Raw genomic sequence first — 25,511 nt, 5'->3', positions numbered from 1 at the left:
AGATTTAGTATATATTTAACAAAATGTGTTTTTGAGAAGAAAATTATCCATTTGGCCAATTGTGTTTTGTAGGTGTGAGTCTGTGTTAAGAGTTTAGAAAAAGTATCTGAAGTATGGTTAAGCGCTTGTTAGCGATTAAAAAAAAAAAAAAAACTAACTTTTATGATTTTGGCTCCCATTTAACAAAAACCTACCAATTCACTCAATCTCAAATATACAATAATTCATAAGACCAAATGAAAAAACTCATGTACATGTACTCAATACTTGGTAGAATCTCCTTTTGCTTTAATTACTGCCTTAATTCGGCGTGGCATGGAGGTGATCAGTTTGTGGCACTGCTCAGGTGGTATGGAACCTCAGGTGAAATTCTTTGACAGTGGCCTTCAGCTCACCTGCATTTTTTGCTCTCTTGTTTCTCATTTTCATTTTGACAATAGCTCATAGATTCTCTATGGGGTTCAGGTGAGTTTGCTGGTCAGTCAAGCACACCAACACCATGGACATCTAACCAACTTTTGGTGCATTTGGCAATGTGGGCAAGTGCCAAATACTGCTGGAAAATGAAAACTGCATCTTCAGGAAGCCTGAAGTGCTCCCAAATTTCTTGGTAAACGGGTGCAGTGACTTTGGTTTTCAAAAAACACAATTGACCAATATCAGCAGATGACCTTGCAACCCAAATCATCACAGTCTGTGGACACTTAACACTGGACTTCAAGCAACTTGGGCTATGAGCTTCTCCACCCTTCATCCAAACTCTAGGACATTTGTTTCCAAATGAAATACAAAACTTGCTCTCATCTGAAAAGAGGACTTTGGACCACTGGGAAACATTCCAGTTCTTCTTCTCCTTAGCCCAGGTAAGATTCCTCTGACGTTGTCTGTGGTTCAGGAGTGGCTTAATGAGACGAATAAGACAACTGTAGTTAAATTCCTTGATACTTCTGTGTGTGGTGTCTGTTTCTTCCACACTTTTTCCTTCCAATTAACTTTCTGTTAACATGATTGTATACAGCATTCTGTGAACAGCCAGCTTCTTTAGCAATGAATGTTTGTGGCTTGCCCTCCTTGTGAAGGGTGTCAATGATTGTCTTGTCGGCAATTGTCAGATCAGCAGTCTTCACCATGATTGTTTAGCCTAGAGAAACAACCTGAGAGACCATTTTGAAGGCTCAGGAAAACTTTGCAGGTGTTTTAAGTTGGTTAGCTGATTGGCATGTTATTGGCACCATCACAATTTAAAGTACCAAAGACTTATACCACTTCAGTCTGTGTGCATTGAATTTATTTAATACACGAGTTTCACAATTTGAGTTGAATTATTGAAATAAATTATATTTTCCACAACATTCTAATTAACTGAGAAGCAACTATACATGTGCACACTGGAAGCTTAAAAATACCATTTTGTGTGTGCAAGCACACAATAAACATGTTTATGTTATGAAAGACAAAGCTTGATTTTCTAAAAAAGAAATAAAAAAAAATGTAATAATTTTCCCACAGTAAAAATTAAAGGGGGAAAACTCCAGAAACAACAGCTTCATAATATAATATAGTGTGATTTATTACAAGAAGAGCACTTGTAATATTCCTCTGTGGATGGATTGCCCATACACCCCAAGTGGAACCATCGCCCACAGTCATCACAGGAACTCAGCGACTTTGTAGAGATGTTTGAGTATCTGAATACTGAATACTTGGTAACTGAATTCAGATGAAATATTTTATTGAAAATATTTTCTTTACACAGAATTTAACAGAATTTAAGTTACATGGATCAAAGCTTAATCAATTTCTTAATGTATTTTTCACAATTTGCCCACCGGAAAAAAGGGGGACTTTGAAAAGAAATGAAAAAAAAAAAACCTGCCTTTGTTTACAAAAACGTATTTCTTTTTTAAAATGCAAAAACTATTTTAAGGATTAAATTAAATAACACAACCCATTAACTTCTGGTTCAGAAACACCACCTACATTTAGACAGACCCTCTGCTCTGAGCCACAGATACCAATACTTGACTCCTCAGTGCTTCACCTGTAATGTGACGTGACAGCAGCGCTGCCGGTTTTCTCTCTAGCTGCGCATCAAGGCACCACAAATTTCATCTCCCACATCGCAGCTGCCCCAAAGCACATCCCCGGAGACTCTGTTCCCAATTCAATTACATGAACACACATAAGAGGTCAGTTAAAAAAATAAAAATAAATTGGCAACAGCTAATGCAAATACAACCCATTTTACTTTATAGAAAAAAAACTAAAATTATAGTGCCACTAAGACCATTCTGTGAACACAATTATGTGAAATAACAGCAGGATTCTTGTTTATGAAGCTCATCTATTCATATTCATATTTTATTGAGGTTGCTGTACACACAGATTCATGAATACTCAGGCTGAAGATTTTACATTCAGTTTTTTATTACTGTTAAACATCTAACAAACTGAAAAAAAAAAAGAAAATCCATTGAGGCAGAGATCAGAGAAGAAAGTGCTCATTTCTGCTGTGAAAGGAAAGCAACCTCACTCGAAACAAACATCTCATCAAAACTCCATTTAATATCATGTCAAGGCAGTCATCCGAGAGAAAAAACTAAACAAAATAAAACTTGTTTGTCTTTCCTTTCAAACTGTAAGTCCTGCTAAATACTGAAGTCTGAGGGGTTTTCTTACAAGTAAAACCATCCCAGAGGTCACTGCAGCAACACTGTTATTTTTTTTGGAAGTCTTTGAATGTGGCAAGACCGCAAACAAACCAGAAAAGTAGCGATGCGTGTTTGCCAATGTATGATACTCCGGTTTACAACTGTGATACTTTGATATCATTGGCACCAGAGTAGTTAAATATGTGAATATGGCAGACGGGCGAGAAAAAAGGAGAACGGTTAATGGATATACTGTAACAATACATTTCTCAGCTCTGGTACGACACACAACACTGTTTAGGAGTGTGCAAAGAAGACTGATTGAAACTATTTTGTGACAAAAGACAAAAAAAAAAAAACAATGACAGCCAAAAGTGAGAAAGACAAACCGCATGTGATGCAGGCAGACAAGATGAACTCAGAAGTACATGTCCTCGAAGAGGTTCTGGCCCATCTCAATGTACGCCTCTTTCTCCTGAGCGCTCATCTGTTCCACCAGCTCGGGTCTCTGGCTCACTTCCCTGTAAGAGAAGGGTCTTCCCCCTACCATAACCACAGGGTCATCCCCAACCTCCTCAAACTCGTCATCATCATCATCTTCGTCCTCCTCATGTGGTTTTCCTGGCCGCAGGGCTGTAGCATTGTGCAGAGTGTGGGCTGGAGCCTTGGGTGGCATTTCCTCATCCGATTCACTGGTATCGCTGTCAGAGTCGCTGGCATTAGCTGCTGGAACGGTCGGTCTGGAGACGACAGCACCTCCTGGACCAACTCCACTCCTCTTCTCATGAATGAGGAGAGCCAGCATCACCTCCTCATTCTCATCCGGTGCGGCTCCTTGTCCAGTCATCCCCTCCTGGGTTACTATAGCGTCCTCGCCAGCTGGTGTGTAAAAATTGGAAGAAGAAATAAAATAAAAAACGCTGAATTTAGATGCACATTTCTTAACCATAAATGCGCTACACTTTCTAAATGCAAGTCCTTTCTGAAGCCGTATGACCGCTTTATAGGCAAAGGGCATAATTTAAGTTGCCGTCCATTCAAGTACTTAAATTTACCCACACTTCTACACTTTCAAATCCATAAACTAAAAAATCAACTGTACATTTGGTTTCTTATCCTTCTTCAATAGTGCTGAATATGCCCCCAAAAGAATTAATATATCAGAGGTGAAAGCAAAGTTTTTCATTGAATAAGGACTGTAAATTGGTCTATTTCTCATGCAAAACAATATTATGGCTTTTGAAGACTCTAAACCTGAAATATAGCAAAATAATTATTCATATTACTTTTATTGTACTCTTGTCTTTGTAGGCAGAAAAAAAAGCATGAATAGCAATAGCAACTTGGATATTCTGCTTAATATCTCTGTGTTTCAAACTAAATATTGGAGTGACAATAGGGTAACATATGTCTTTCTACCAATCAGTGCCTTCACCCTTATACCTAGTTAGTGCATTCAGACCCATGAAGTGCATGAATAAGTAGCAGCAGGCAAATCATGATATCAAAAAAAAAAAAAAAAATAGCATAGCGTTAATATGCAGCCATCAGCACAAAAACTACTTTCAAAATAGTCGATGTGACTCACGTGGCTTCACAGCATCTGTCTCACTGTACGCCCCATGCACTGTGCTTTCCGTCAGCCACACGGGCCTCTCTTTGGGGGCTTTTCCCTCAGTAGTCTGACCAGGCTGAGGCTCCTGGTCTTCCATGCTGATGACCACATCCTGCGAGTAGAGGTCATACGATGAGCCTTTGTTTTTCCATACTTCCCGACCAGGTGCCCCTGCACCAGCTCCTGCTGCGGCTTGGGCGGCCCGCTCCCGACTGAGGGAAACAGCAATGTTAGATTACTAATTTGTTGACAACATATACATGACTTTAATTGGCCATCCTTTAGCTGTTAAAAGTGGGAGGGAAAAATATTTAAAACAGATGACAATGTTAAGTTTCGCTAATCGGTTCCAAATTAAATTGTCTATTTTATTATAAATGTTGGTAACACTTTAGAATAGGTAACATCTATTAGTTGCTTATTAGCATGCATATTACTAGAATATTAGCCATGTATTAGTGCTAATTAAGAACATATTAATGCCTTATTCTACATCCCTAATCTTATCCAATTCCAAAACCTAACAACTACCTTTCTGACTATTAATAAGCAGCAAATTAAGAATTCACTGAGAGAAATGTCGTAGTTAATAGTTAACGAGTGCTACCCATTCTAAAGTGTTACCTAAATTTTAGTTTTTGACTGAACAGAACTGAACATTAACTGAGCAGGTGAGGGATGCGGACCTCTGTTTTAAGGCTGGGATTTCTGAGGGTTCGGGCTCCAGGAGATCATGGGACAAGTTGATGTCCTCTGTCTCTCGTAGCAATACATAGATGGGCTCGATCTGCTCGTTGAATCGAGCTACCAGAGTGCGGGCATCTTTCTTTGGCACGGCCGATTCATCCTCCTCTACTTCTGTTTGACAGAAGGTACAGCGGAACGTTCCTGCGTTTGAGAAAAGAAGGTCTTAAGCACAAAATATCAAGTGTTGAAACCGTAACATTCTGCTCATCAGCCCTCATTCTCAACCACTTCAACCCACCAACCCCATCCATCCATCTTGTCTGGCACCTCGAAGTCATTCGATTTGAAAGTTAGAGCCTAAAAAACTTTGTCAGAGGGCTCAATATCTCTGGTCCTATGTTAGCCAGAGGCTCTAAATGTTTGGATTTTATGTTCCCTTTTCCCACAGATTTGGTGTCCGTTGCAGAGCTGGAGCCAGTGCCCAATCTGGCACGCCATCCTTTGCTTTTTCTAACACAATAAAATGTTGTGCTGCTTAATATTTTTGTGGAAATCATGATATATTTTTTCGGGTTTCTTTGATGAACAGAACGTTCAAAAGACAAGCACATTCTTGATTATTATTATTTATTTATTTTTTATTGTAACATTATAAATGTCTTTACTGTAACTTTTGACCAGTTGAATAGAATAATAAATTTTCACTTAAGGCTGTTATAAATCAAAAACTTGTTTTGGTTTTATTATTATTAAAATAAAATGGTTCCCAAACCTGGTCCTGGAGGCACCCCAACACTGCACGTTTTGCATGTCTCCATCAAATGCACCTGATTCAGGTCATCAGCTCATTAGTAGAGACTCCAAGACCTGAAATTGGTGTCAGAGAAAGGAGAGATGCAAAATGAGCAGTGTTAGGTGCCTCCAGGGCCAGTGCTGGGAACCACCGATCTAGAAGATAGTGACAAAACCACTGCTGACCATTTAATGTTATTGAAACAGGAAAGAGGAAGAACAGTCACAGACACAAGGACAAACACACACTCAGACCCAGAATTCAGTGGCGGTTCAATTTCAAGCAAAGCTGGTCTGGTTTGCCATCTGCTGCTGAAGTTATTTACAGCCTTCTGACAAGAACACACATAGCAGGGCCCTCTGTACGAGTATGTGATGCACGCCAGCTACTAGCTGAATAAAAAAATACATGCCTTGACATATTGTGCATAGGTGTGTGTACTTCGCATTTAATGGTCAGTAACAGATGGTGCTAATATTTTAGCCTTCCTTTAATAGGAGTCTTTTATATAGAATATAAATCTATTCATGTTCATATTTTGTTATCATGAACACACACCATCTTTTTTTTATGTGGAAATACTCCCATCTAGTTGTGCTGAGTGCATGGTGAAACAGCTTCCGAGTTTCTGGCCTTGAGGGGAATCAAACGAGTAAACGATTCACCGCAATTTCCATTTTAAAAGCTTTGCTGGAAAGTTGACAACAAAATATGTGAAGTCGCTCCTGAAAAACAATCACCTCCAGCTAGGCCCTTTTTCTACAGATGTCTTCTCTGCCAATACAGGAGTGGAGGGCATAAAAGAAAACAATTTGACAAGCACAAAGAAAGAGATACAGAGAGAGAGGCTTTAAAAAAAAAAACACACACACACACACACACATTCAGGTAAAGGGAAGATAAAAAAAAAAAGTTCTCCGTCACATTTGACACAGCTCCAGAGGAAATATCGACAAGCCCGGAGCACAGAGAGCAATTTTACTGCAACCCTCCTGGTCAGTCAGTCAGTCCGTCCGTCCGTCTGCCTGCCTGTCCTGTCCTCTCTCTCTCTCTCGCTCACACACACACACGAAAGAAAACCAAAGAAAAACCAAAGACACATTTTCAAACACATGCAAACATCATGTATTGTAGAAGTAAGGGATTCAAAGCAGATACATTCTTTTAAGTAGCTGTTAAATTACACTGCACTCTTTTCATTGTTTTTCAATGCAAACATGCACTAAACTGATGTATTTGACCATTCTGCTCACATCTCAAACTACAGCTCTAAAAATGCAGATCTAAAGTAAATGCTCATTTGCGTTACAGAAGTAACAAGATGCACCTCAGTGATCAAATATTTACATTAAAAAATAAAAACCTATGTGAACCAACTCTAAAGTGACAAAAAATAAAGAAAGTTCACTAGCACAGAAAGGTAACCTTACACTAAACTGAGGGAGACAAAAGCAGGCACTGACCTACAGGACGTTATGGTAACAAATACATGTTTTACCATTTTATTTTATTATTATTATTTATTTACACACCAAATAATAATTCTGTAGATATATCAATTCCAAAGCCCTGACCAATTAGCAATATGGCACATGCACACACTCTGGTTGTCATTGTGTTTTTAATCAAAATGTGCATTGGGTCGGTGCGTACACATTGTTGCAATGATCTAAAGGAACATGGCATGGTGCTGTTAGCGTGTAGGCTTCTGTCGGAGAAGAACGGCCTTTGTGTTTATAGTTTTTGTATTATCTATGAGATATGAATAGGTCCAGGTTTAAATTGCATAGCTCTCACTACAGTGATTCAGAGCTCTTTTGAAAACAGAATGGTGCTTTGTTCCGTAGTCTACGCCACAGAACAAAAGGACTTTTGTGATCAGCCATTAAAAGATGAATCCAGCATCATTTCAGCATTTGAGAGAGGAGAAGGTTTTTTCATGAGGGGGTCTGAGCAACTGTGACAAATGCACCACTGATTGCAACTGGAGCAGAGCTAATGCAATAATAATTACAATACAAATGCAGTTAAAAAGTTTAACTGTTCTGCATTGAGCGACTGTATATAGATGAATTCAAATAACTGTTCTGGATTCAATACAAGTTAAGCTATAGACAGTATTTAAATCTCTATACAAAAAGGATTGGTTTCCAGGACAGAACATCTGAAATTGAACAATTCGCACTGGATTAGCAAAGTCTGTAGTAAATACCCACATCTAGTAAATTTATGGGAAGCCTCTGGAAATTACTGACCAATCACAAAAGTTTAGTATGAATGGTGCAGTCTATATTGCACTACTGTTCAAAAGTTTAGAGTTTAGACTTCTTGAGTAAGATTTTTTTTCTGAAAGAAGTCACTTATGCTCACAGAGGTGGAATTTATTATAAATAAAGTAAAAACTGTAATATTTGTTAAATATAATTACAATACAACTGCTTTCTATATTATTATTACATTTTAAAGCATAATTTGTTTCTGTGATGGCAAAGCAGATTTTTTAGCATCATTACTCAAGTCTTCAGTGTCTGTTGATCCTTCAGAAATCATTTTAATATGCTGATTTGGTGTTCAAGAAACATTTCTTGAGCAGCAAATGTTGAAAGCAATTGTGTTGCTTAATATTCTTGTGGATTTCATTATACATTTTCAGGATTTTTGATGAATAGATAGCTTAAAAAAAGCAATTATTTGAAATAGAAATATCACTTTATCAATTTCATGAAGGAAGCAATTTCTTGTACAAAAACAGATGTACAATCAAAACTACAATAAAATTGGTGACATTAGCAAGCCAGTAATCCTATATATTGCACTCTTGAATCAAAAACATAGACAACTGGTTCACATGTCAAACATGTTTGTTAGCAATATATATATATATATATATATATATATATATATATATATATATATATATATATATATATATATATATATATATATATATATATAGGTTAGTTACAGACTTTGCTATATGCGACTTAAATTTTTCAAAACTGAGATTTATAAATCATCTGCAACCTCAATAAATAAGCTTTTTGTTTATGTACGGCTTGTAAGGAGACTGAGACAACTGCCTTTAAAGTGGTCCAAATGAAGTTCTCATCAATGCATATTAGTTTAAAATAAACAAGTTTTGATATTTACAGTAGAACATTTCCAAAATATCTTCATGGAACATGATCGTTACTTAATATCCTAATGATTTTTGACGTAAAAGAAAAAATGATAATTTTGACCCATTCAATGTTTTTTTTGGCTATTTCTACAAATATACCTCAGCGACTGCTTTTGTGGTCCAGGCCAGGGTCACATATGCACACTTGCGACTCAGAACGAAGGAAGACTAGAAACAGATGTGACATGAGGCAGCGTGAAGGCATGCCAAGATAGGATCAGCAAGTGACTTATTACTGTGCAAGCCTGAACGGTCCGTTCTCCTTATCTCCCCTAACACCTCACCAATCAAACACATTTTCATAAATCTATTTTTTTTCCCTTCTTTTGCTCAACGAAGGGGGACCTGGATGTGCTTGACCAATCAGATCAATACACTCTCCTGTTCTAAGACACAACTAAGCCACCTAAGCACAAAAGGCAGCGCAGGGTTAAAACAGCCAATAGCAAAACATCCACATTTGAGCCCACTCGAAGGAAACTCATGTTTCTAAAATCCTTTCTGGGATAATAGTCCCGGAGAGAACATGGGGAATAAGTATGTGTTTAATGGCAGGGTCTACACAGGGTTAGGTGCTTTATCGTTGGCTGTTCCGTTCTTCTGCTCCATCCTTGCCAATCCTCCTGATGTGTATCCTAGCAACAGCTTTACCTCCCTGTCTTCCAGTTTGCTTTCAGCAGAGGTGAGGGGGAACACGTGCCACCTGGTCTTTACCTGCCTTTATTTTCCTCAAACACTCATCACACACCTCTGACACCGCTCTTAGAACTCTAACACTCTCGCTCTTATTCCTGTTCCTCTTATGTGTCCATCACTCTCTTAAACGTATATTCATAAAACAGCATGTAAAAAGTAACCAACTACATCTGGCAAGATTCTGAAGTGTGCATCTAATGATAATGGATTATTTTAATATCCCATGAGGCCATGGGAGAGGATATGACAACAATGAATGTAGTAGTTAGTTACTTTCCAAATACACACATTTATATGATAAAGAAGACAACGGTTGCAAGCTAAGTTTTCGAAAGAAGTGACTAATCTGAGATAATGCATAACTAGAGGTTTTAAAAAACAATTGACCATTTTACAACTCAATACACACATTTTATGAATGAAGAATTGCTTTAATAAAAAAATGAGCTGTGCATTTCTGCTAAAGCCCTTTGTTTTCTTATCTGCCAGGCTTTTATTGTAAGTCCATTACTGCGATCATTTCCTGTTCATTTAACTGGGGTTTGAAAATAACCCAGATTATTCCTTTAACTGATGAAACTACATTAATGTCTTTCATCAGGCCTATATATTTCGTCGGCTCCCTACAAACACTGTTCAAATCTCTTTTCATAGCTTTTAAAAGGTCTTATGAATGCACTTCAATATGTGTTTGAAGAGAATTAAGGCAAGTCCCAATGCATTAGTGTTATTCAGCATTCAAACTCTCATATGACTTGTCATATATTTTCCTTCTGAACGCAGACACAGGTTAGATCAATTATACATGATTCAGGAGTACTGGAATGGGCTCAAACACACACACACACACACACACACACACACACTATGCAGACTTTAGGTTTAGCTGGGATCAGTCCATAATAAAAGCTTAAACAGGGACGTCCAGTAGTGTGCAAAGCTCTGAAACCATTATAACACAAGTCACGTCAAGAACTGCACTTGTGTGTGTGTGTGTGTGTGTGTGTGTGTCTGTGTACTTTAAGCACACAAATCAGCAGCTATTGAAGTCAGAAGTGTAACACAGTAGGCACAGAAGCAAAGATGATGATGATGATGATGTCAATGTGGTGTGCTAATCCCTACAGCCGCTTCTACGAGATCACAGCCTGTTTATTTTTAAACCTTTTCAAATAAAGATTCCTTTCCACTACTCTCTGTGATTACAGTCTGCAAACTGACGCAATTCAGCAACAGTTTCCAAGTGAGGTTCATTCAAGTGTGTTGAAAACATTGCAACTTTTGTCATCTGCTGCCATCATGTGTCTGAATCCAGCTCTGCCAAATAAATCACTCACTTAGGGAGATTACAACACACCTACCAAAAGCTTTGCTGAAAATGGTTGAAAATGTATACTTAGACAGAACATTAAACAGCATTTGTTTTAAACATGATACATGTCTTTACTGGCATCTGTGATTAATTTAATTCATCCTTGTGGGATAAAAGCATTAATTTATAAAAAATAAATAAAGAAAGAAATCTAACAAACATTAAACATTAGTAGCTGTATTATGCACAAAATAACACAGTTCTGCCCACTAATACTCATACGGTACAGAAGAAACTCTAACAGCAGATTCATTGCTGATGCCGCATGTAATTACCATCATAACGAAACCCTTAGATTTATTTTAATATAACATTTGTGAAGGAGAACTTCATCTTGATCATGTTTTCATAACATTCAGACAAACAGTTTAAAAGAATCATCTCCCAATTTCATACTCACCAGTCATGGGGTCAAACAGCTGGTTGGCCTCAAGGTCAGTGAACGTGTTCATGCAGCAGGGGCAGCGGAAGGAAGCTCTGTTAGTTGAGTCCCGTTCGTCCGTCTCAATGCGTCTGCGCATGTGGTCCAGCTTGTACTTCACCACATTAACCAGCAGCAGGTAGTTAATGAAATAGTAATTGTGTCGTGTCGTCTTGCCGTCGGGTGCAGTCTCCACACGCATCCGGCATTTGACAAACTTGTCAGCCTTGAGCGTGTTCAAAACCGAACGTAGCTGCTTGCGGTCGAACTTGAGCAGCTCCAGCATGTCCTCTTCACGTACGCAGGGGTTCCGGATCAGCACATCTAGAGCGAGGGCATGCTCGATGCCATAGAAACCTCGCACAACCTGCTTCGCCAGCCGTTTCAGAGAGGCAGGGACCTCTGTGAGCAGCTCTGGTTCAGTCATGATGAAGGGGAGGGAAGGAGTAGAACTAAACAGAGGAAGAGAGCAAAAGCAGGAGGTGGAAGTATTTTCAAAAGCAAGAACGATACGTTTTTAGGATAAGCAGGAGTGGAATGTAAGAAGGATCAGCTCGCTTGGTATTCAAGAGGATGATCAGGATGACTTTGGGACTGTAGGACAGAGGTCTGTGAAGCATGGAAGAACAGAAAAAGAGATCGGTTACACATATGATCCAATAACTGTCTATATGTGCATCCAGTTAATTTTTTTTTTTCTTTGAATAAATGGTAGCAAAAAACACTTTACAAATTTTAACTTATCCTGCTATAAACATAATAAATAGCTATTTGTAGCTAAATATATGTCAGAATTTTTTTTTTTACACAGAATAAAAAAAATTAAATAAATAAAAACTTCAAGACATCTAGAAATTTTTGTAGGCTGAATTTGTCTGTGTGTGCGCGCGCAATATATTACTGATTTATTCATTATTATTTTTATTTTTCAATAATAACTCATTGTACATGACATTCCCAAGACTATATCAAGTCCTTCTCACAACTGCATTAAATGATCGATCTATGTCAGGGGTGTCAAACTCAATTCCTGGAGGGCAGGAGCACAGTGCAGAGTTTAGATTCAACTAATAAAGTCCTTCGGGCTTATTTGAAGACTACCAGGTATGTGTGCGGATACAAAGCTCTGCAGGGCTCCAGTAATTGAGTTTTATCTATGTTAACCAGCTAGATAATGTTACTTTAAAGTAATTCAAATGAACACAACAATAACGTTCAATTTTTTACAGAAAGGCTGTCTGGAAGGTTTGTTGCTGGTCCAACATAACATACTGGACCATGATGATCCTCTGACCAACCATAAAGAAAGATAAGAACCATAAATGACCAATAAGAAAGCATAAAGAATATCATAAGGTGATTTTAACGTCACCAGCAGTTATTCATATTAACGGACAGCTTAACAAATGTGAGGGGGGTCTTTTTAGGAGTCATGTGTTAACCCAGTATCAATCACTGTAAATGAAGAAAGAAGATAAACTTCTTAGTATTATTTATTAGTCATATTTATTCATATATTTAAGTAACATTTATTTGTCATTGACTCCAGCTACAAACGCATAATTTATGGATTAACGTTAACGTAACATGAACCAAAACAATGTGACAGTACAGCTGATTACCCAATCAAGATTCATTAATCCCATTGGGGAGTTTAATATTACTCTCGAAATTAAGTATACTGAAAGATACAGTTAGAGTAATACCTTCATCAAAATAAACAACACAAAAGCATGAATGATAGAAAAAAAAGTGGCTCAAACCTTTAATTCTCCTCCTGTTTAGATCTGAACAGGTTTCCTAGTTCAGCACGTTCAGCATCATGCTAACGTTCTTCTTCTCCTTAAACGTTTTTGACGGTTGGCAAACCAGTTAATAGGTGCATTACCGCCACCTGCTGGATATTCTTTGATCTTCATATTAGAAGCAGGGCTTCATCTTCTTCGTGGCGTTTAATGACGGATGGAATACTTTTAGGTGCATTACCGCCACCTATCGATTAGGACCATAATCTTCACGAAATAACCTTTGTATACAGTCTATGTAAATAACCCAGATAAATCACGCTATATAGGAATTTTTTTTTTTTTCTGTTTATAGGCCTAACAATTCTATCTCAGTAGAAGGGATTTTGATTGTTGAGGACAAATTAAATTTATTCCAGCATCTTCTCTTAAATGGGTGGCATTGTGCAATGATTATTGAGTGTCGCTTGGTCTCTTCCACACAAATATTTATTAACAAACAAAATAAAATAAGTCACATTTAAAATATTACATGGATGCTACCTTGTAATAGTGTACTTAATAAGTATAGGCACAATATTGAAAAAAGGGTACTTTCTGTGATATCGAAGAGACCATTTTATGAACAATAATAACACTTTTAATATTATTTTCTTTTATTATTACTCTAACCTTTGGAGTCAATGTATTGTTAATCTTTTTATTATATCTTTTTTATTATTCATAAATGTAAATTTTTAGGTAAGAACCCAGTTATGTCAACTTCGACTAATTCGTATGTTTTATCTTTGATAGGGATAACATTTTTTTTTTTAAGAAAATCATTCAAAAGTCAAAAACTGCTTTCAGTGTTTAACCTTGTATAGTACTGTATATAAAATTTATTATTCATACAGATATATGCAAATCTTGCCAGCAAATCTTTGTCCAGCCCTGTCTTTCATCACTAAAATGTGATGTCAGAACATCTGCAATATGTTTCTTGGCCATCTATAGATGCTGTGTTCATCAGAAGTGGTCATTATAATCTCATTGGTGTGGATGTCAGGAAGGAGCAGGAGGTGGAGGCAACTCTGAGCAGAGCTGGACTGCAGTGGAATTCTGTATATAAGTATTATGTAGAGACAGCCAGTTATTATCATAAAATACACCGGACACTGTAACCCAGTCAGGTCAGATATGAATCTGAATATGTTTATATATACCTATATAACTTGAACATCGATTGTTCAAAACCTCTGTGATGCTTTCTACTTGAGACCCTCATCATCAGGTTTCTGCTGGGAGACAAAGAATTTACATCCACCCCCAGTACCCAGGTTCAAATCCACTCACTTATTTGTATGTGAAAATAATGTGTTATGAAAATGTGCCACCTCTCATTTATCAAAATCACATTCTTGGCTTCTATTTTCAGGTATTCTCACTCAGCCCATGCAATAAATGAGAAGTTAGTTGGTCGGTGGAGTTTGGCTTCAGGCTGATGGAGTACCAGGAGTTACTGTAATAAATCTGAACACTGGGAGCTGTGTGGAGATCCAGCTGGATGCCTTAAGTTACTCTGCTCATGGACTCCAGTAGTAGTTAATAGTTTATCATAAAATGGAAAATGTTGGCTCTAAAATCTCATTGGATAGGCATAATAAAACAGATATTTCTGACTCTAAATTCTGATGTTCACTGCCATTGTACAATATGCATTTGTAATGATGCAGAAAGTTATGTTGTTTGTTGACCATGAACAGCCTACAGTTAATTTAACTATATGCGATTCTGGACCACAAAACCAGTCTTAATTTTCAGTTTTTCAAAATTGAGATTTAACCATCATCTGAAAGGTGAATAAATAAGTGTTCCATTGATGTATGGTTTGTTAGGATAAGACAATATTTGGCCGAAATACAACTATTTGAAAACCTAGAATCTGAAGTTGTCCAAATGAAGTCCTTAGCAATGCATAATTACTAATCAAAAATTAAGTTTTGATACATTTACAAAATATCTTCATGGAACATGATCTTTACTTAATATCCTTATAGTTTTTTGGCATAAAAGAAAAATCAATAATTTTGACCCATACAATGCTTTTTTTTTTTTTTTTTTGGGGCTATTGCTACAAATATACCTCAGCGACTTAAGACTGGGTTTGTGGTCCAGGATCACATTTTAGAGGGATCATTCTAAATTTGGATGGCTCCATTTCTATCGTTCATTGACAGGAAAAAATCTGCTCTGAAAGTGATCCCAGAAGTGTTGTCCTCTCTTTTTTGTTATTTTTTATATTTGGGGTGTATTCCCTTTGAGAATTTATTTTAAAACATTATGGTTATAGTTATCATTCTTGGTATGAACAGAACTAAAGACTTATGCACATTTTTACTTGATGAATGAATTGTTTGAAGTACAGAACTGTCTCTTTTATTATTGCTGTTAGCCATGAAAAACCTGAAATTATAAGGGGGAATTTTACATTTGTGATTTCCAGAACTGGGAAAGTCAGGGAAAATAATAAAAATGAATTAATGTTAATTAATCTTTGATTTAATTTGTTTAGTAACACTCAGCTTGAAAATATTTTATTGGCAAGAAATCGCTAACAGCTATGAATGTAAAAATTATATTGAAAATTCTTATAAAGTTAATCTTGAATGACTGGAAAGTCACTGGTTGAAAGATGTGGGACCACAGTTTATAAAAACAATAATCTACCTAAATAAATAGTGTATTGTTGTAATTTTTGCTGCTGACTAATTAATTTCAAATACATTTTCAGCAATGCCCAGTAATGTAACACTTTAAATTGATTTATCTCTATTTATTTTTCTAAATTGGAACTCGCTTCAATCTCTACCCTGTAACTGTAGATCTAAGACCTATGCTTTGCTATTGATATTAGTCTAAGTACAAACTACAAACAAGCAACAAATGTGCTGTTGAGTGGATCTCCAGCCGAACTTTATTTCAGCCGGAACTTCAGTGAGTCACAGGCAAGTAGTATTGTGACACAGGGACATCACTCAGTGAAGCGCCTGAAAGACTGCACGGTGGGACAGACCGCACCCCAGTCCACTGGTTTGCGGTAGTTGCCCTTCTCCAGGAAGTACTGGTGGCCACGGTAGTTGGGATGCTCGTAGAAGATCCAGTAGCCATCCAGAACTTTGCAGGAATTGACCTCTCTCAGACGGAACCTCTCCAGCACAGATGGACAGTCTTCGATGGACTCTATAGCCTGGCCTGTGAAGTCGGGCTTGTCGTACAACTGAACCTTGTACTGCATTCCACTTGTCTGCATGGGTTGGGTCCATTTGGGTTTGGGAAGGGAAAAGGGGAAGAAATATTTGTGCATGAATGTTGGAGTTTGGATAAATGCGACAAAATGACAAAAAGACGACATGGAATAAGATGGTACTATTATGGTGGAAGTCAATTAACAATAGGCTGTAATACTTGAAGACCTTCATAAAGATAATTTGTAAATTAATGTACATTTTTATCTTGTTTGACTACTTTAAACTTAAAATATTTGGTCCATTTTAAATATATACTTTAAATTATAGTATTCAAGGCAGAAAATGGTCTGATATTTTATGAATTTAACACATTTTTAAATGTTTGCTTACATTACACATAAGTGTGGTCTTTAAACAAGACTGAATCAAATACTGCAGACCATATGGACACTGTTTTATTGGCAAAGGCCTTGTGGCCTACTTAGGTTAACTGGTTAGAAAAGGTCTGCACTACTCATATTGTCCTAGGCTTTTATTAAGTTTTAACCCAGTAAATTGAATTCAGTTTTGGCATAGCATTGTGAAACAGCTTGGTCATTATGCCTGGTCTAAAAACATAGCAAATTAAATTTGTTCTGCTGTATACCCTGTTAAAGTCTTAGAAAAAAGCTCACTAATGCACAATGTTGAACTTACGAAGCGGATGAGCTTGCAGGAACTGAGACAGTCATTGAGGCCCATCCAGCCCTGGTATTCAGGATACTCTCCCCTGGTTAGCAGATAGCGGTTACCTGTGTAATTGGGCCGCTCGTAAACCACCCAGGCACCACTTTCCACACGAATAGAATTGCAGCTGCTCAGGTAGGTATGGAAGTCAGAGCAGTCACTGTCACATTCATAACGGCGGCCCTGGAAGTTTTTGTCCTCAAAAAACACAATCTGAAACACATCAAGATAATGTTGAAGAGCATTGGTATACTTGAATGACAACATCTTTTAAAAATCCTTAAACAATATTTTTGGCCATGTTCATGCTCATTTGGGCTGGTTGGCCAGCAAGCAATGGACATTTTATCTTGTCTGACCAATGTGAGTTTGACATTAATTGGCATCCACTGATTTGCTATGAACAATTCTCAAGATATATTGATCAGCTGGTCTACCTGCAACATTAATAAGTTTAACAATCTACCAGTGATATTAGCAAGTTTGTTATGCCAGCAACCAACCAATATTGCACATCTAAACTCACAGATGACCATCTTGGGTCCGAAACAGTCTGATCTGTGATAAAAAACGTAGTTTCATAAACATAGTCTAATCCAACTCAGTCCTACAGTACTGATCTGAATGCAGGCTAAGACATTTAGAAAATAGTTTTAAAAATCAGTGTCCTCATTTAGGCATTTCATGAAAGCATACAAAAAAAAAATCTACACATTTGAATATTTGATAATATCATGAAGTATCAAAAAATATAGCAGCACTATTTGCTAGGTAGCTTTTTCACATTTCCCAAATCCCCCTAACACATCCATACATGCGCACTGGCAAACTAATTTGCTGAACTACACACAAATATGCTACACAATAATCTGCCATTAAAGTTAAGAAACTTTTATTATAAATATATATTTTTTGTTTTGTAATTTAGTTTTCTCTTTTTCTGTAAAGTGATTTCCTACTCACCCTGCCCATCTTGAATATTATTTTCGGTCTTGACTGGCGAGGAGGTCTAAGTGTCTAGAGTGAATGTTTATGGGGCTGTTTAAATATGCAGCTCCCAATGTCAAAATGACGAGGAGGGGAGGACCAGATATTCACTTTGTCATGAAAATGAGATCCAAAAATCGAGTCAGTGATTCTAGCACCATTCAGTTTATTTTTCGAGAAAAGCAAATGGGGATTAAAGGATAATGACTAGCCTGGCATGGGCATTCATTCATCCTGAAACACCACTGCACCCTACAACTGGACCAATCTGAACCACAACAAACAGCACACCGGCCAGCACCTGATGCCAAGAGCTCTGCCAAAAAAAAAAAAAAGAGCCCGGACTCATTGGATTGTGTCATGACATGCTGAATGGCACCCATTACCCTGGCTCAGCTCTTTTCAACAGCATAGACACTGGCAATTGAACTGGCTAACTAAACTAAATCTGGAGAAAATGTGAGTGGTTTGCATATAGACCATGGAACAGGTGGGAGTAATGTGCATTTAAACTAATTTATTACATACAAGTGTTGTTATTTTTACCTAAAATATATATATAAAAGTATTTTTTTTTCAGTGATTGAAATTAAACTCAAACTCTTTAATGAAAATTACAATTTTTATCTTTCCAATTAAGTTTAAATACTAAAATTACCCACTAATTTTCTAAAACTGAAATAAAAAATAAAGCTATGTAGAATTGTAAAAAAAAAAACCAACTGAACTATATATATAAATACTAAAATAACAGGTACTTTAGTTTATCAGTACTTTATCAACAATTGAAGCTCTTCAACAAATTCAGTTATACTACCAGAATTGGAGGAAAAAATATAAATATTTTAGTTTTTGCAATGACAACTGAATGTCACGTTTAATTTAACATGTAGTACACACATATACTCCATTCAGTAAGCCAAAGTTCTATTTATTCAATATGGCCATTAAAGCTCAAGGGAAAGATTCAGTGGTGTGTTCAGTTTTTAATGAAGTCTAAAGTCTGAATAGCTAAAATTGAATACACCGAATATGAAAATAGTGATGGTTTATTAAACACCCAAACCATTTCACTTTTAAGAAACCAAATTACTAGTCAATATTCAAGTAACAGGGCTACCTATAGAATATGTACACTAAACTATAAAATACTGATTCAAACATATTTTAAATGTTCACTTAAGGAATGAATACATTTAAGAGACTTTTTAAATGACAGCGATGTTGGAATCAGAATTGTGCAGATACAGTAATAGTGCAAATACAGTGCAAGGCATTGTGAACAAACATACAGCAAAGGAGAAATATAAACATTTATACTGGCCCATGAGAGGCAAGGAGGCAATAGCTGCAAACTCTTTAGTGAACATATGTGTTATGCAACGTACCAATTGAGCCTGAGACATATTTGTCAATAATTACAGTACACGCCTGCACATTTCTCATCCTCGTTTCCTCTAAATTCATGTGAAGGCAGCAATTAAATAATGACTCTCTAATGGTGATATTCTCTTGCACATCAACCTCTGGAATCACTGATGTCTTATAACAGAAAGTAGCATAATGCTAAAACTATCAAGACACCTGCAGCAATAACCCTGCATCTCTACAAACTAATCCAGCATAGATTTCCCTACATGTCCATAATGTGACAGGACACAAACTCCCTGTCAAAACCCGATACAGCACTGACAGTCTTCATACCAGAGGAACACTAATGTTTTGTTTTTTTTTGGGGTGGGAAGAGGGCAAAAGCAGCTTTTGGTTGTTTAGCTGTTCTGTTAGCAAACAGTTGGTGCCCGTCCCATTGCTGGTTCTGGTGGTTGATCTTGGAGTACATTCGGTCCAGAGTTGGAGGTGTGGATGGCAGGCCAGTGGTCTACAGAGGTGGAGCAGGTGAGGACAGGACGGTGGAGACTGTCAAGCTCTTGTCTTTGTCCTGTCTCAAGCAACCACTCATGAAACTTCTGCTCCACTAAGGCCTGAAACTGCTGTCTCTGAACCCTTTAAAACAACAACGACAATGCATCATGTCTTAAAAGAAAAATGTATTGATTTAATTGGATTTAATCTGTTTAAAAAAAAAGGAAAAAAAAGAAAGAAAAACAGAGAATGTGTTATTCAAAAGCCCAAAACATATATATTGATATAATGAATACATATTTTACATACAAACCAACAACAAAAAATAAAATTATTTCATTCTAAAAAAAAATTGAAAATAATCTTAATAATAAATGTATTATTTGTTAAATTAAACCAAATTAATCTCGTCAGGGAATGCACCAAAAAAAAAAAAAAAAAACATGAAATAATACATAAAATAATAAAAGCGATTGTGCAATACGACAGACCTAGAATTCATTAAAATCAACAACAACAAAAAAAACTTATAAAAACAGATTTTATTCTAAAAATATAATACAATATATATATATAAATCAAATCAAAAGCGTGGACCTGTGTCTTGTTTACAAAGGAATCCACCATGAAATGAAGTGAACAAACCCTCTATGTTTTACTTGCGTGGGCTGAAACTTCATTAAAAATAAAGGTTATTCCTAACATTTGAATCTGAAGGAAGGTTATGCAGCGTACGTGTTCTTTCACAACCAGGCACTGCACAATATTTTGCGATCTTTAACGGCATGTTTAATGCTTGGTTGCTCAATCTGGTTAAGCGCCACTTGTGTTATTTCCGTGTCATGTATATACTATGTCATGTGCTAATCAGTGAGGGGGCTACAGTATTGGGTGTTGATATTTTTCTGTGGAGGCAGTGTTTAACCTATCTATTATTTCATATGTAGGCACATTCCAGGATCTGGTGTTCGCTGGGCCTGGTGTCACTTAAAGCTTTTATTTCACTAAGACAAGGACGTTTTCAGTTATTAAAACTCACAGGACATTCTTTTAGTACAATGATCAAAAGCTCAAGTAAAAGTTGATTTCTAAATTCATTACCCCTTTAAATGAAAGTATACCTCAAATATTCCTAAAGGACATTTGACTTGTAAAACATTAAACACACAACTTCATTCCTTTGACGAGAAATTAGGGTTTACCTTGCAGGGCCCATGCCAGTTTCTTTCCAGATTGTGAGCAGGTAGAGACGCCGAAGGGGTTGAGGCAAAGGGCCTGATGCAGAAACCCCTGGAACTGCTGCAGAGAGCAGGAGTGGCTGAGTTTGGAGAATCCTGCCTGAGACTGCAGTGGCATGTGGCTGAGGAGCTTGTGGATTGGGTACACGGTACGGCTAAGGTTCACAGATCCTTCCAGCAACAAACTGAGGCTTTCAAGAGCCTCTGAAGTGAGCTGGCTGTCACGCAGAAGCTGCCCTGAATTGCTCAGCTGGTCTGGCTCCACTAGCAGCTCCAAAAGCTCAGCCAGGTGTGTCTGGATGAAAGTAAGATGAGCCTGGTCGTCCCAGTTCTGGTCAAACAGAAGGAATAAACAAATTATTATGAAAAATTCTCTTTATACATCAGTCTTTATAAACAAACCAAAAAAAAGGATATAAACAGGATACAGGCACAAATGTAATGTACACCTGACTGTGTGAGTAACAAATGGAAGTACATTCAGGGGAAATACAAAAGTGAATATGATGATGTCTGAGGATACATTTCACCCCCATAAGAAAAAATAAGAGATTGTATTTTGCATAAGGAAAATTTTAAAGTATTTGTAAAGATTTAACTTTTTTTAAATATTTAAATTATTTTTTATTATTTTCATGACAGTGAAACACATCCCCAATTTTCCATTTCATTAATTAAATAAAGTCTAAAATATAATAAACAAAAAACATAAATTTCTATTAAATATAAATGTTAATTATTTGTACGTACACATTGCAAAAATAAAATAAAAATAAAATAATAACATATATTTAAAATGTAATCCATCATTGCAGAGTAAAGGTATTAATTAATAAAAAATTTTAAAAAGGGGGTCATATAATGCGATTTCAAGTTTTCCTTTCTCTTTGAAGTGTAACAAGCTGTTAGTAAATCGATAAGATCCCTAAAGTTTCAAAGACTAAAGCCTCAAACTAGGGCTGGACGATTAATCAAAATTGTAATAAAATCCCGATTTGAGTGTACGCGCTTTCTAAATCACTTTATAGCAATGTTTTCCATGGCCTGACCTTCTGCATTATGCAATCTGAACCAGTCAGGATGCAGCGCGCCTAAGTGGAGCGCAGGAACAGAACAGACTCGGCATATGCCTAACTCCAGGTTCACACACTCTGTCTGTGATGCAGATTTTTTTCGAGCCCATGGTATAAGATGTGAACAGAAAAGGTTAGAAATAGAAAGGTGCAAAAGGAATGAATATCTAGCGCATGACTGCATTTGCCATATGTCTAGACATGTTGTTTGGCATCTTTACTTAATGATTATTTTAACTTGTGTTCTAGAGACATGTTATGTTACAACTTTTTGATAAAGCTCTCATTTGTTTTCTTTTGGAAATATGTTTCAAATATATACTGAATACATTTATGACAGTAAAGAGACATTCAAACCCAAAGAGATATTTTTTATAAAAAAAAGTTAAGACTCGTCTACGCCCCCCAAAATGCCTCCTTTAAACACGCCCCCTCATGTCTATGTCACCGTGTGGTAAGATTTGCATAACGCCACCCAAATGTTCACACAAAGAAAGAAGGTATAACTTTGATTCTCGCTGCTGTTGCCGCCGCTGTCATGTTGTGGAGATGCTGTGTGTTTTGTTGTGAAAGCAAAACTACTTTGTTTGGCCTTCCAAAAGAGGACACAACTAGAAATCAGTGGTTAAGTTGTATTTACAAATACTGCTCCAGAACAGTTCAACCCAATTATTCAGATGTGTGCAACGCATTTTACTGTTTGCTGAGATTAGCCTACAATGGTTTCATTATAATCAGAAATTATATCCCCACTGGATGCAAAAAATACCTCGTTTTTAATGGGTTTTATTGTTTTTTTCTCATCGTGCCGTGACTTGGCATCACACTATGTTAAGGGCCATAACATTTCTGTCACACGCTTGAGGTATTCGGCCAATCACAACGCACTGAATAGCTGGCCAATCAGTGTACACCTTGATTTTCAGACCGATGAGCTTTGTAAAAATCAACCCGTTTCAGAAAGGTGGGGCATTGAGGAGCAACAATAATGTACATTATGTGGAAAATAATGTGTTTTTTGAACCTTAAACTGCATAAACACATTTCAGTACACCAAAAACACAGTTTTTTTTTTTTTTGCAACATCATATAACTCCTTTAATGACCTTAAACTTTTGAATGGTAGCGTATAACCCCACCCTACCCCACAAATCATTGTATGTTATAAAATTGTCTTTACATTTTTCAAATAATGAAACATGTTTGATGTTTTCATAAAATTCACCCACACACCTTATTTTGGGAGCTTATTTTGTTGTCTCTCTCAGAGGAAGAAGAGAGAGATCGTGATCTGGGACTTGGCCACTCTTCCCCAATCAGTGAAGTGCGAAGAGAGATTCGGTTTAGTTGCTGTAGATACAAGAAGAGTAGAAACTGCAGAGTGTCCACTGACAGCTAAAAGAAGGCATAGGGAAAAAGATTAGCACAGCAGAACAGCAATAATACTATCTAAAAGCACTACACCATTTTTGTTCTTACCTTACAGCGCTGCCTGTCAAGTTCCTTAGGAGTGTGGCACTGAGATAGAGATTCTGCCCACTCTAATCTCTGCTCTGCAGAACGAGGCATCAACAGATCAAAAGTTTCAAAATACAGCCAGGCAAGCTCCTCTGCCAGCTGCAGTTTGCCACAAGCGATGTGTCGCCACATGTGCCAGCCAAGCCTGGGGAAGCAACCATCCCGGGTCCGGACATAACAGGCCATCTTGCGCAGATAATGCATGCTGAATTTGCTTGGGGGTGTGGCGGGAAGCACCCCGATCAGGAAGGGCTCCAGACGTGGCCATACACATGCTGTGTATTTGTCCATTTCTACTGAAGATAAAAGATTTTTTTCAAACAAGTGAGCGGAGTTAGAAGATAGTATAAAATCACCATTAAGATGGCTGTATAGGATCATAAGTGATAATGCACTGGCAAAATGCATAATATGTTGTAGACAATAATAATATGAGTGGTAAGTAATGGTTACAATAGAAAAGCTAGATAGAGATTTTACAATACAACTGGAAAGTCAAGGTAAGACATTAATCATATCAAACCAATCTGAGCCAGATGTATGAGTCAAGCAAATAACCACTTGATAGCCTTGTTAAATTAAACTTTCAATGTGTCCATGACAACCACATCATCCCAGTAAAGCAGGGATAGGCAACTTTGGTCCTGGAGGGCCACTATCCTGCAGAGTTTAGCTTCAGCTCTCATAAAAACTCACCTGCCTGTAGATGTCTAGTAATCCCGAAAACACTGACTGCCTTGTTCAGGTGTGTTTAATTAGGGTTGGAGCTAAACTCTGCAGGACAGTGGCCCTCCAGGACCAAAGTTGCCTATCCCTGCAGTAAAGTATCTAGATGCTAATCGGTGCATTTTTCAATTAATAACATATACAAGAAATACAATTAGAAATATTTTTCAAAAGTGAAAAAAGAAAACAAAGAATATAAGCCAGTGCCAAAGTAAAAATGTCTGGATTGATGTCGAACATAAAAAATGTTATATATATATATATATATATATATATATATATATATATATATATATATATATATATATATATATATATATATATATATATATATATCTGAATGCACTGTAAGTCGCTTTGGACAAAAGCGTCTGCTAAATGCATAAATTCAATGTTATATATATATATATATATATATATATATATATATATATATATATATATATATATATAAAACATTTTTTATGTTCGACATCAATCCAGACATTTTTACTTTGGCACTGGCTTATATTCTTTGTTTTCTTAAATGCATTGAATTTATGCATTTAGCAGACGCTTTTGTCCAAAGCGACTTACAGTGCATTCAGATATATATATATATATATATATATATATATATATATATATATATATATATATATATATATATATATATATATATATATATATATATATATATATATATATATATATAACCTTTTTTTATGTTCGACATCAATCCAGAAACTTCTTGTATGTAACTTATAGAATGGAAAATAAATGGCTTCCTTTACGCCAATTCAATTGAAGATTTGGATCAGCCAGCCAACTTTATGACAAATTTAGTAACATACTTTCTAGAAATAATAACGTTACAATAACACAGTGATAATTAATGGGCTTAGTTTTTATTACATTACCTGATCCTTGAGAGTTTAGGGCTTCAACGTAAAAGTCATCCAAAAATAAATAAATACATACATACACACACACACACACACACACACACA

The 25,511-nt window shown here is 36.6% G+C and overlaps 3 protein-coding genes across 3 annotated transcripts; all 3 read right to left on the bottom strand.

Annotated features, from left to right (window-relative positions):
- Positions 1-1,715: 1,715 nt before the first annotated feature.
- LOC113053237 (general transcription factor IIE subunit 1-like) lies at positions 1,716-13,287 on the bottom strand. Its single transcript, XM_026218097.1, has 5 exons — positions 13,180-13,287; positions 11,396-12,025; positions 4,953-5,154; positions 4,240-4,478; positions 1,716-3,530 (listed from the first exon to the last, which is right to left on the bottom strand). Exons 2-5 carry the CDS (start codon positions 11,841-11,843, stop codon positions 3,070-3,072), a joined length of 1,350 nt encoding a protein of 449 aa, XP_026073882.1. The 5' UTR covers positions 11,844-12,025; positions 13,180-13,287; the 3' UTR covers positions 1,716-3,069.
- Positions 13,288-16,089: 2,802 nt separating this feature from the next.
- On the bottom strand, positions 16,090-18,186 carry LOC113053755 (gamma-crystallin S-like). The gene is made up of 3 exons (XM_026219027.1): positions 18,081-18,186; positions 17,088-17,330; positions 16,090-16,447 (listed from the first exon to the last, which is right to left on the bottom strand). Exons 1-3 carry the CDS (start codon positions 18,087-18,089, stop codon positions 16,175-16,177), a joined length of 525 nt encoding a protein of 174 aa, XP_026074812.1. The 5' UTR covers positions 18,090-18,186; the 3' UTR covers positions 16,090-16,174.
- Positions 18,187-19,220: 1,034 nt separating this feature from the next.
- LOC113053754 (TBCC domain-containing protein 1-like) lies at positions 19,221-24,174 on the bottom strand. Its single transcript, XM_026219026.1, has 4 exons — positions 23,758-24,174; positions 23,512-23,673; positions 21,170-21,536; positions 19,221-20,108 (listed from the first exon to the last, which is right to left on the bottom strand). Exons 1-4 carry the CDS (start codon positions 24,085-24,087, stop codon positions 20,080-20,082), a joined length of 888 nt encoding a protein of 295 aa, XP_026074811.1. The 5' UTR covers positions 24,088-24,174; the 3' UTR covers positions 19,221-20,079.
- Positions 24,175-25,511: the final 1,337 nt, after the last annotated feature.

This window comes from Carassius auratus, chromosome 34 (assembly GCF_003368295.1).
Source record: "Carassius auratus strain Wakin chromosome 34, ASM336829v1, whole genome shotgun sequence".
Classification (NCBI taxonomy): Eukaryota; Metazoa; Chordata; class Actinopteri; order Cypriniformes; family Cyprinidae; genus Carassius; species Carassius auratus.
This window is presented reverse-complemented; position numbering and strand designations above follow the sequence as displayed.

What these genes read in the sequence shown, in the direction of transcription:
- LOC113053237 (XM_026218097.1), bottom strand. Translation starts at nt 11,843, where the DNA reads ATGACTGAACCAGAGCTGCTCACAGAGGTCCCTGCCTCTCTGAAACGG. An exon ending in GCTGTTTGACCCCATGACTG is followed by an intron (nt 5,155 to 11,395) that starts GTGAGTATGAAA and finishes TCTCAAACGCAG; the next exon opens with GAACGTTCCGCTGTACCTTC. An exon ending in GACAGATGCTGTGAAGCCAC is followed by an intron (nt 3,531 to 4,239) that starts GTGAGTCACATC and finishes TTTACACACCAG; the next exon opens with CTGGCGAGGACGCTATAGTA.
- LOC113053755 (XM_026219027.1), bottom strand. An exon ending in CCTGCAAGCTCATCCGCTTC is followed by an intron (nt 16,448 to 17,087) that starts GTAAGTTCAACA and finishes CAACCCATGCAG; the next exon opens with ACAAGTGGAATGCAGTACAA.
- LOC113053754 (XM_026219026.1), bottom strand. Translation starts at nt 24,087, where the DNA reads ATGGACAAATACACAGCATGTGTATGGCCACGTCTGGAGCCCTTCCTG. An exon ending in TTGACAGGCAGCGCTGTAAG is followed by an intron (nt 23,674 to 23,757) that starts GTAAGAACAAAA and finishes GCCTTCTTTTAG; the next exon opens with CTGTCAGTGGACACTCTGCA. An exon ending in AAATAAGCTCCCAAAATAAG is followed by an intron (nt 21,537 to 23,511) that starts GTGTGTGGGTGA and finishes CTGTTTGACCAG; the next exon opens with AACTGGGACGACCAGGCTCA.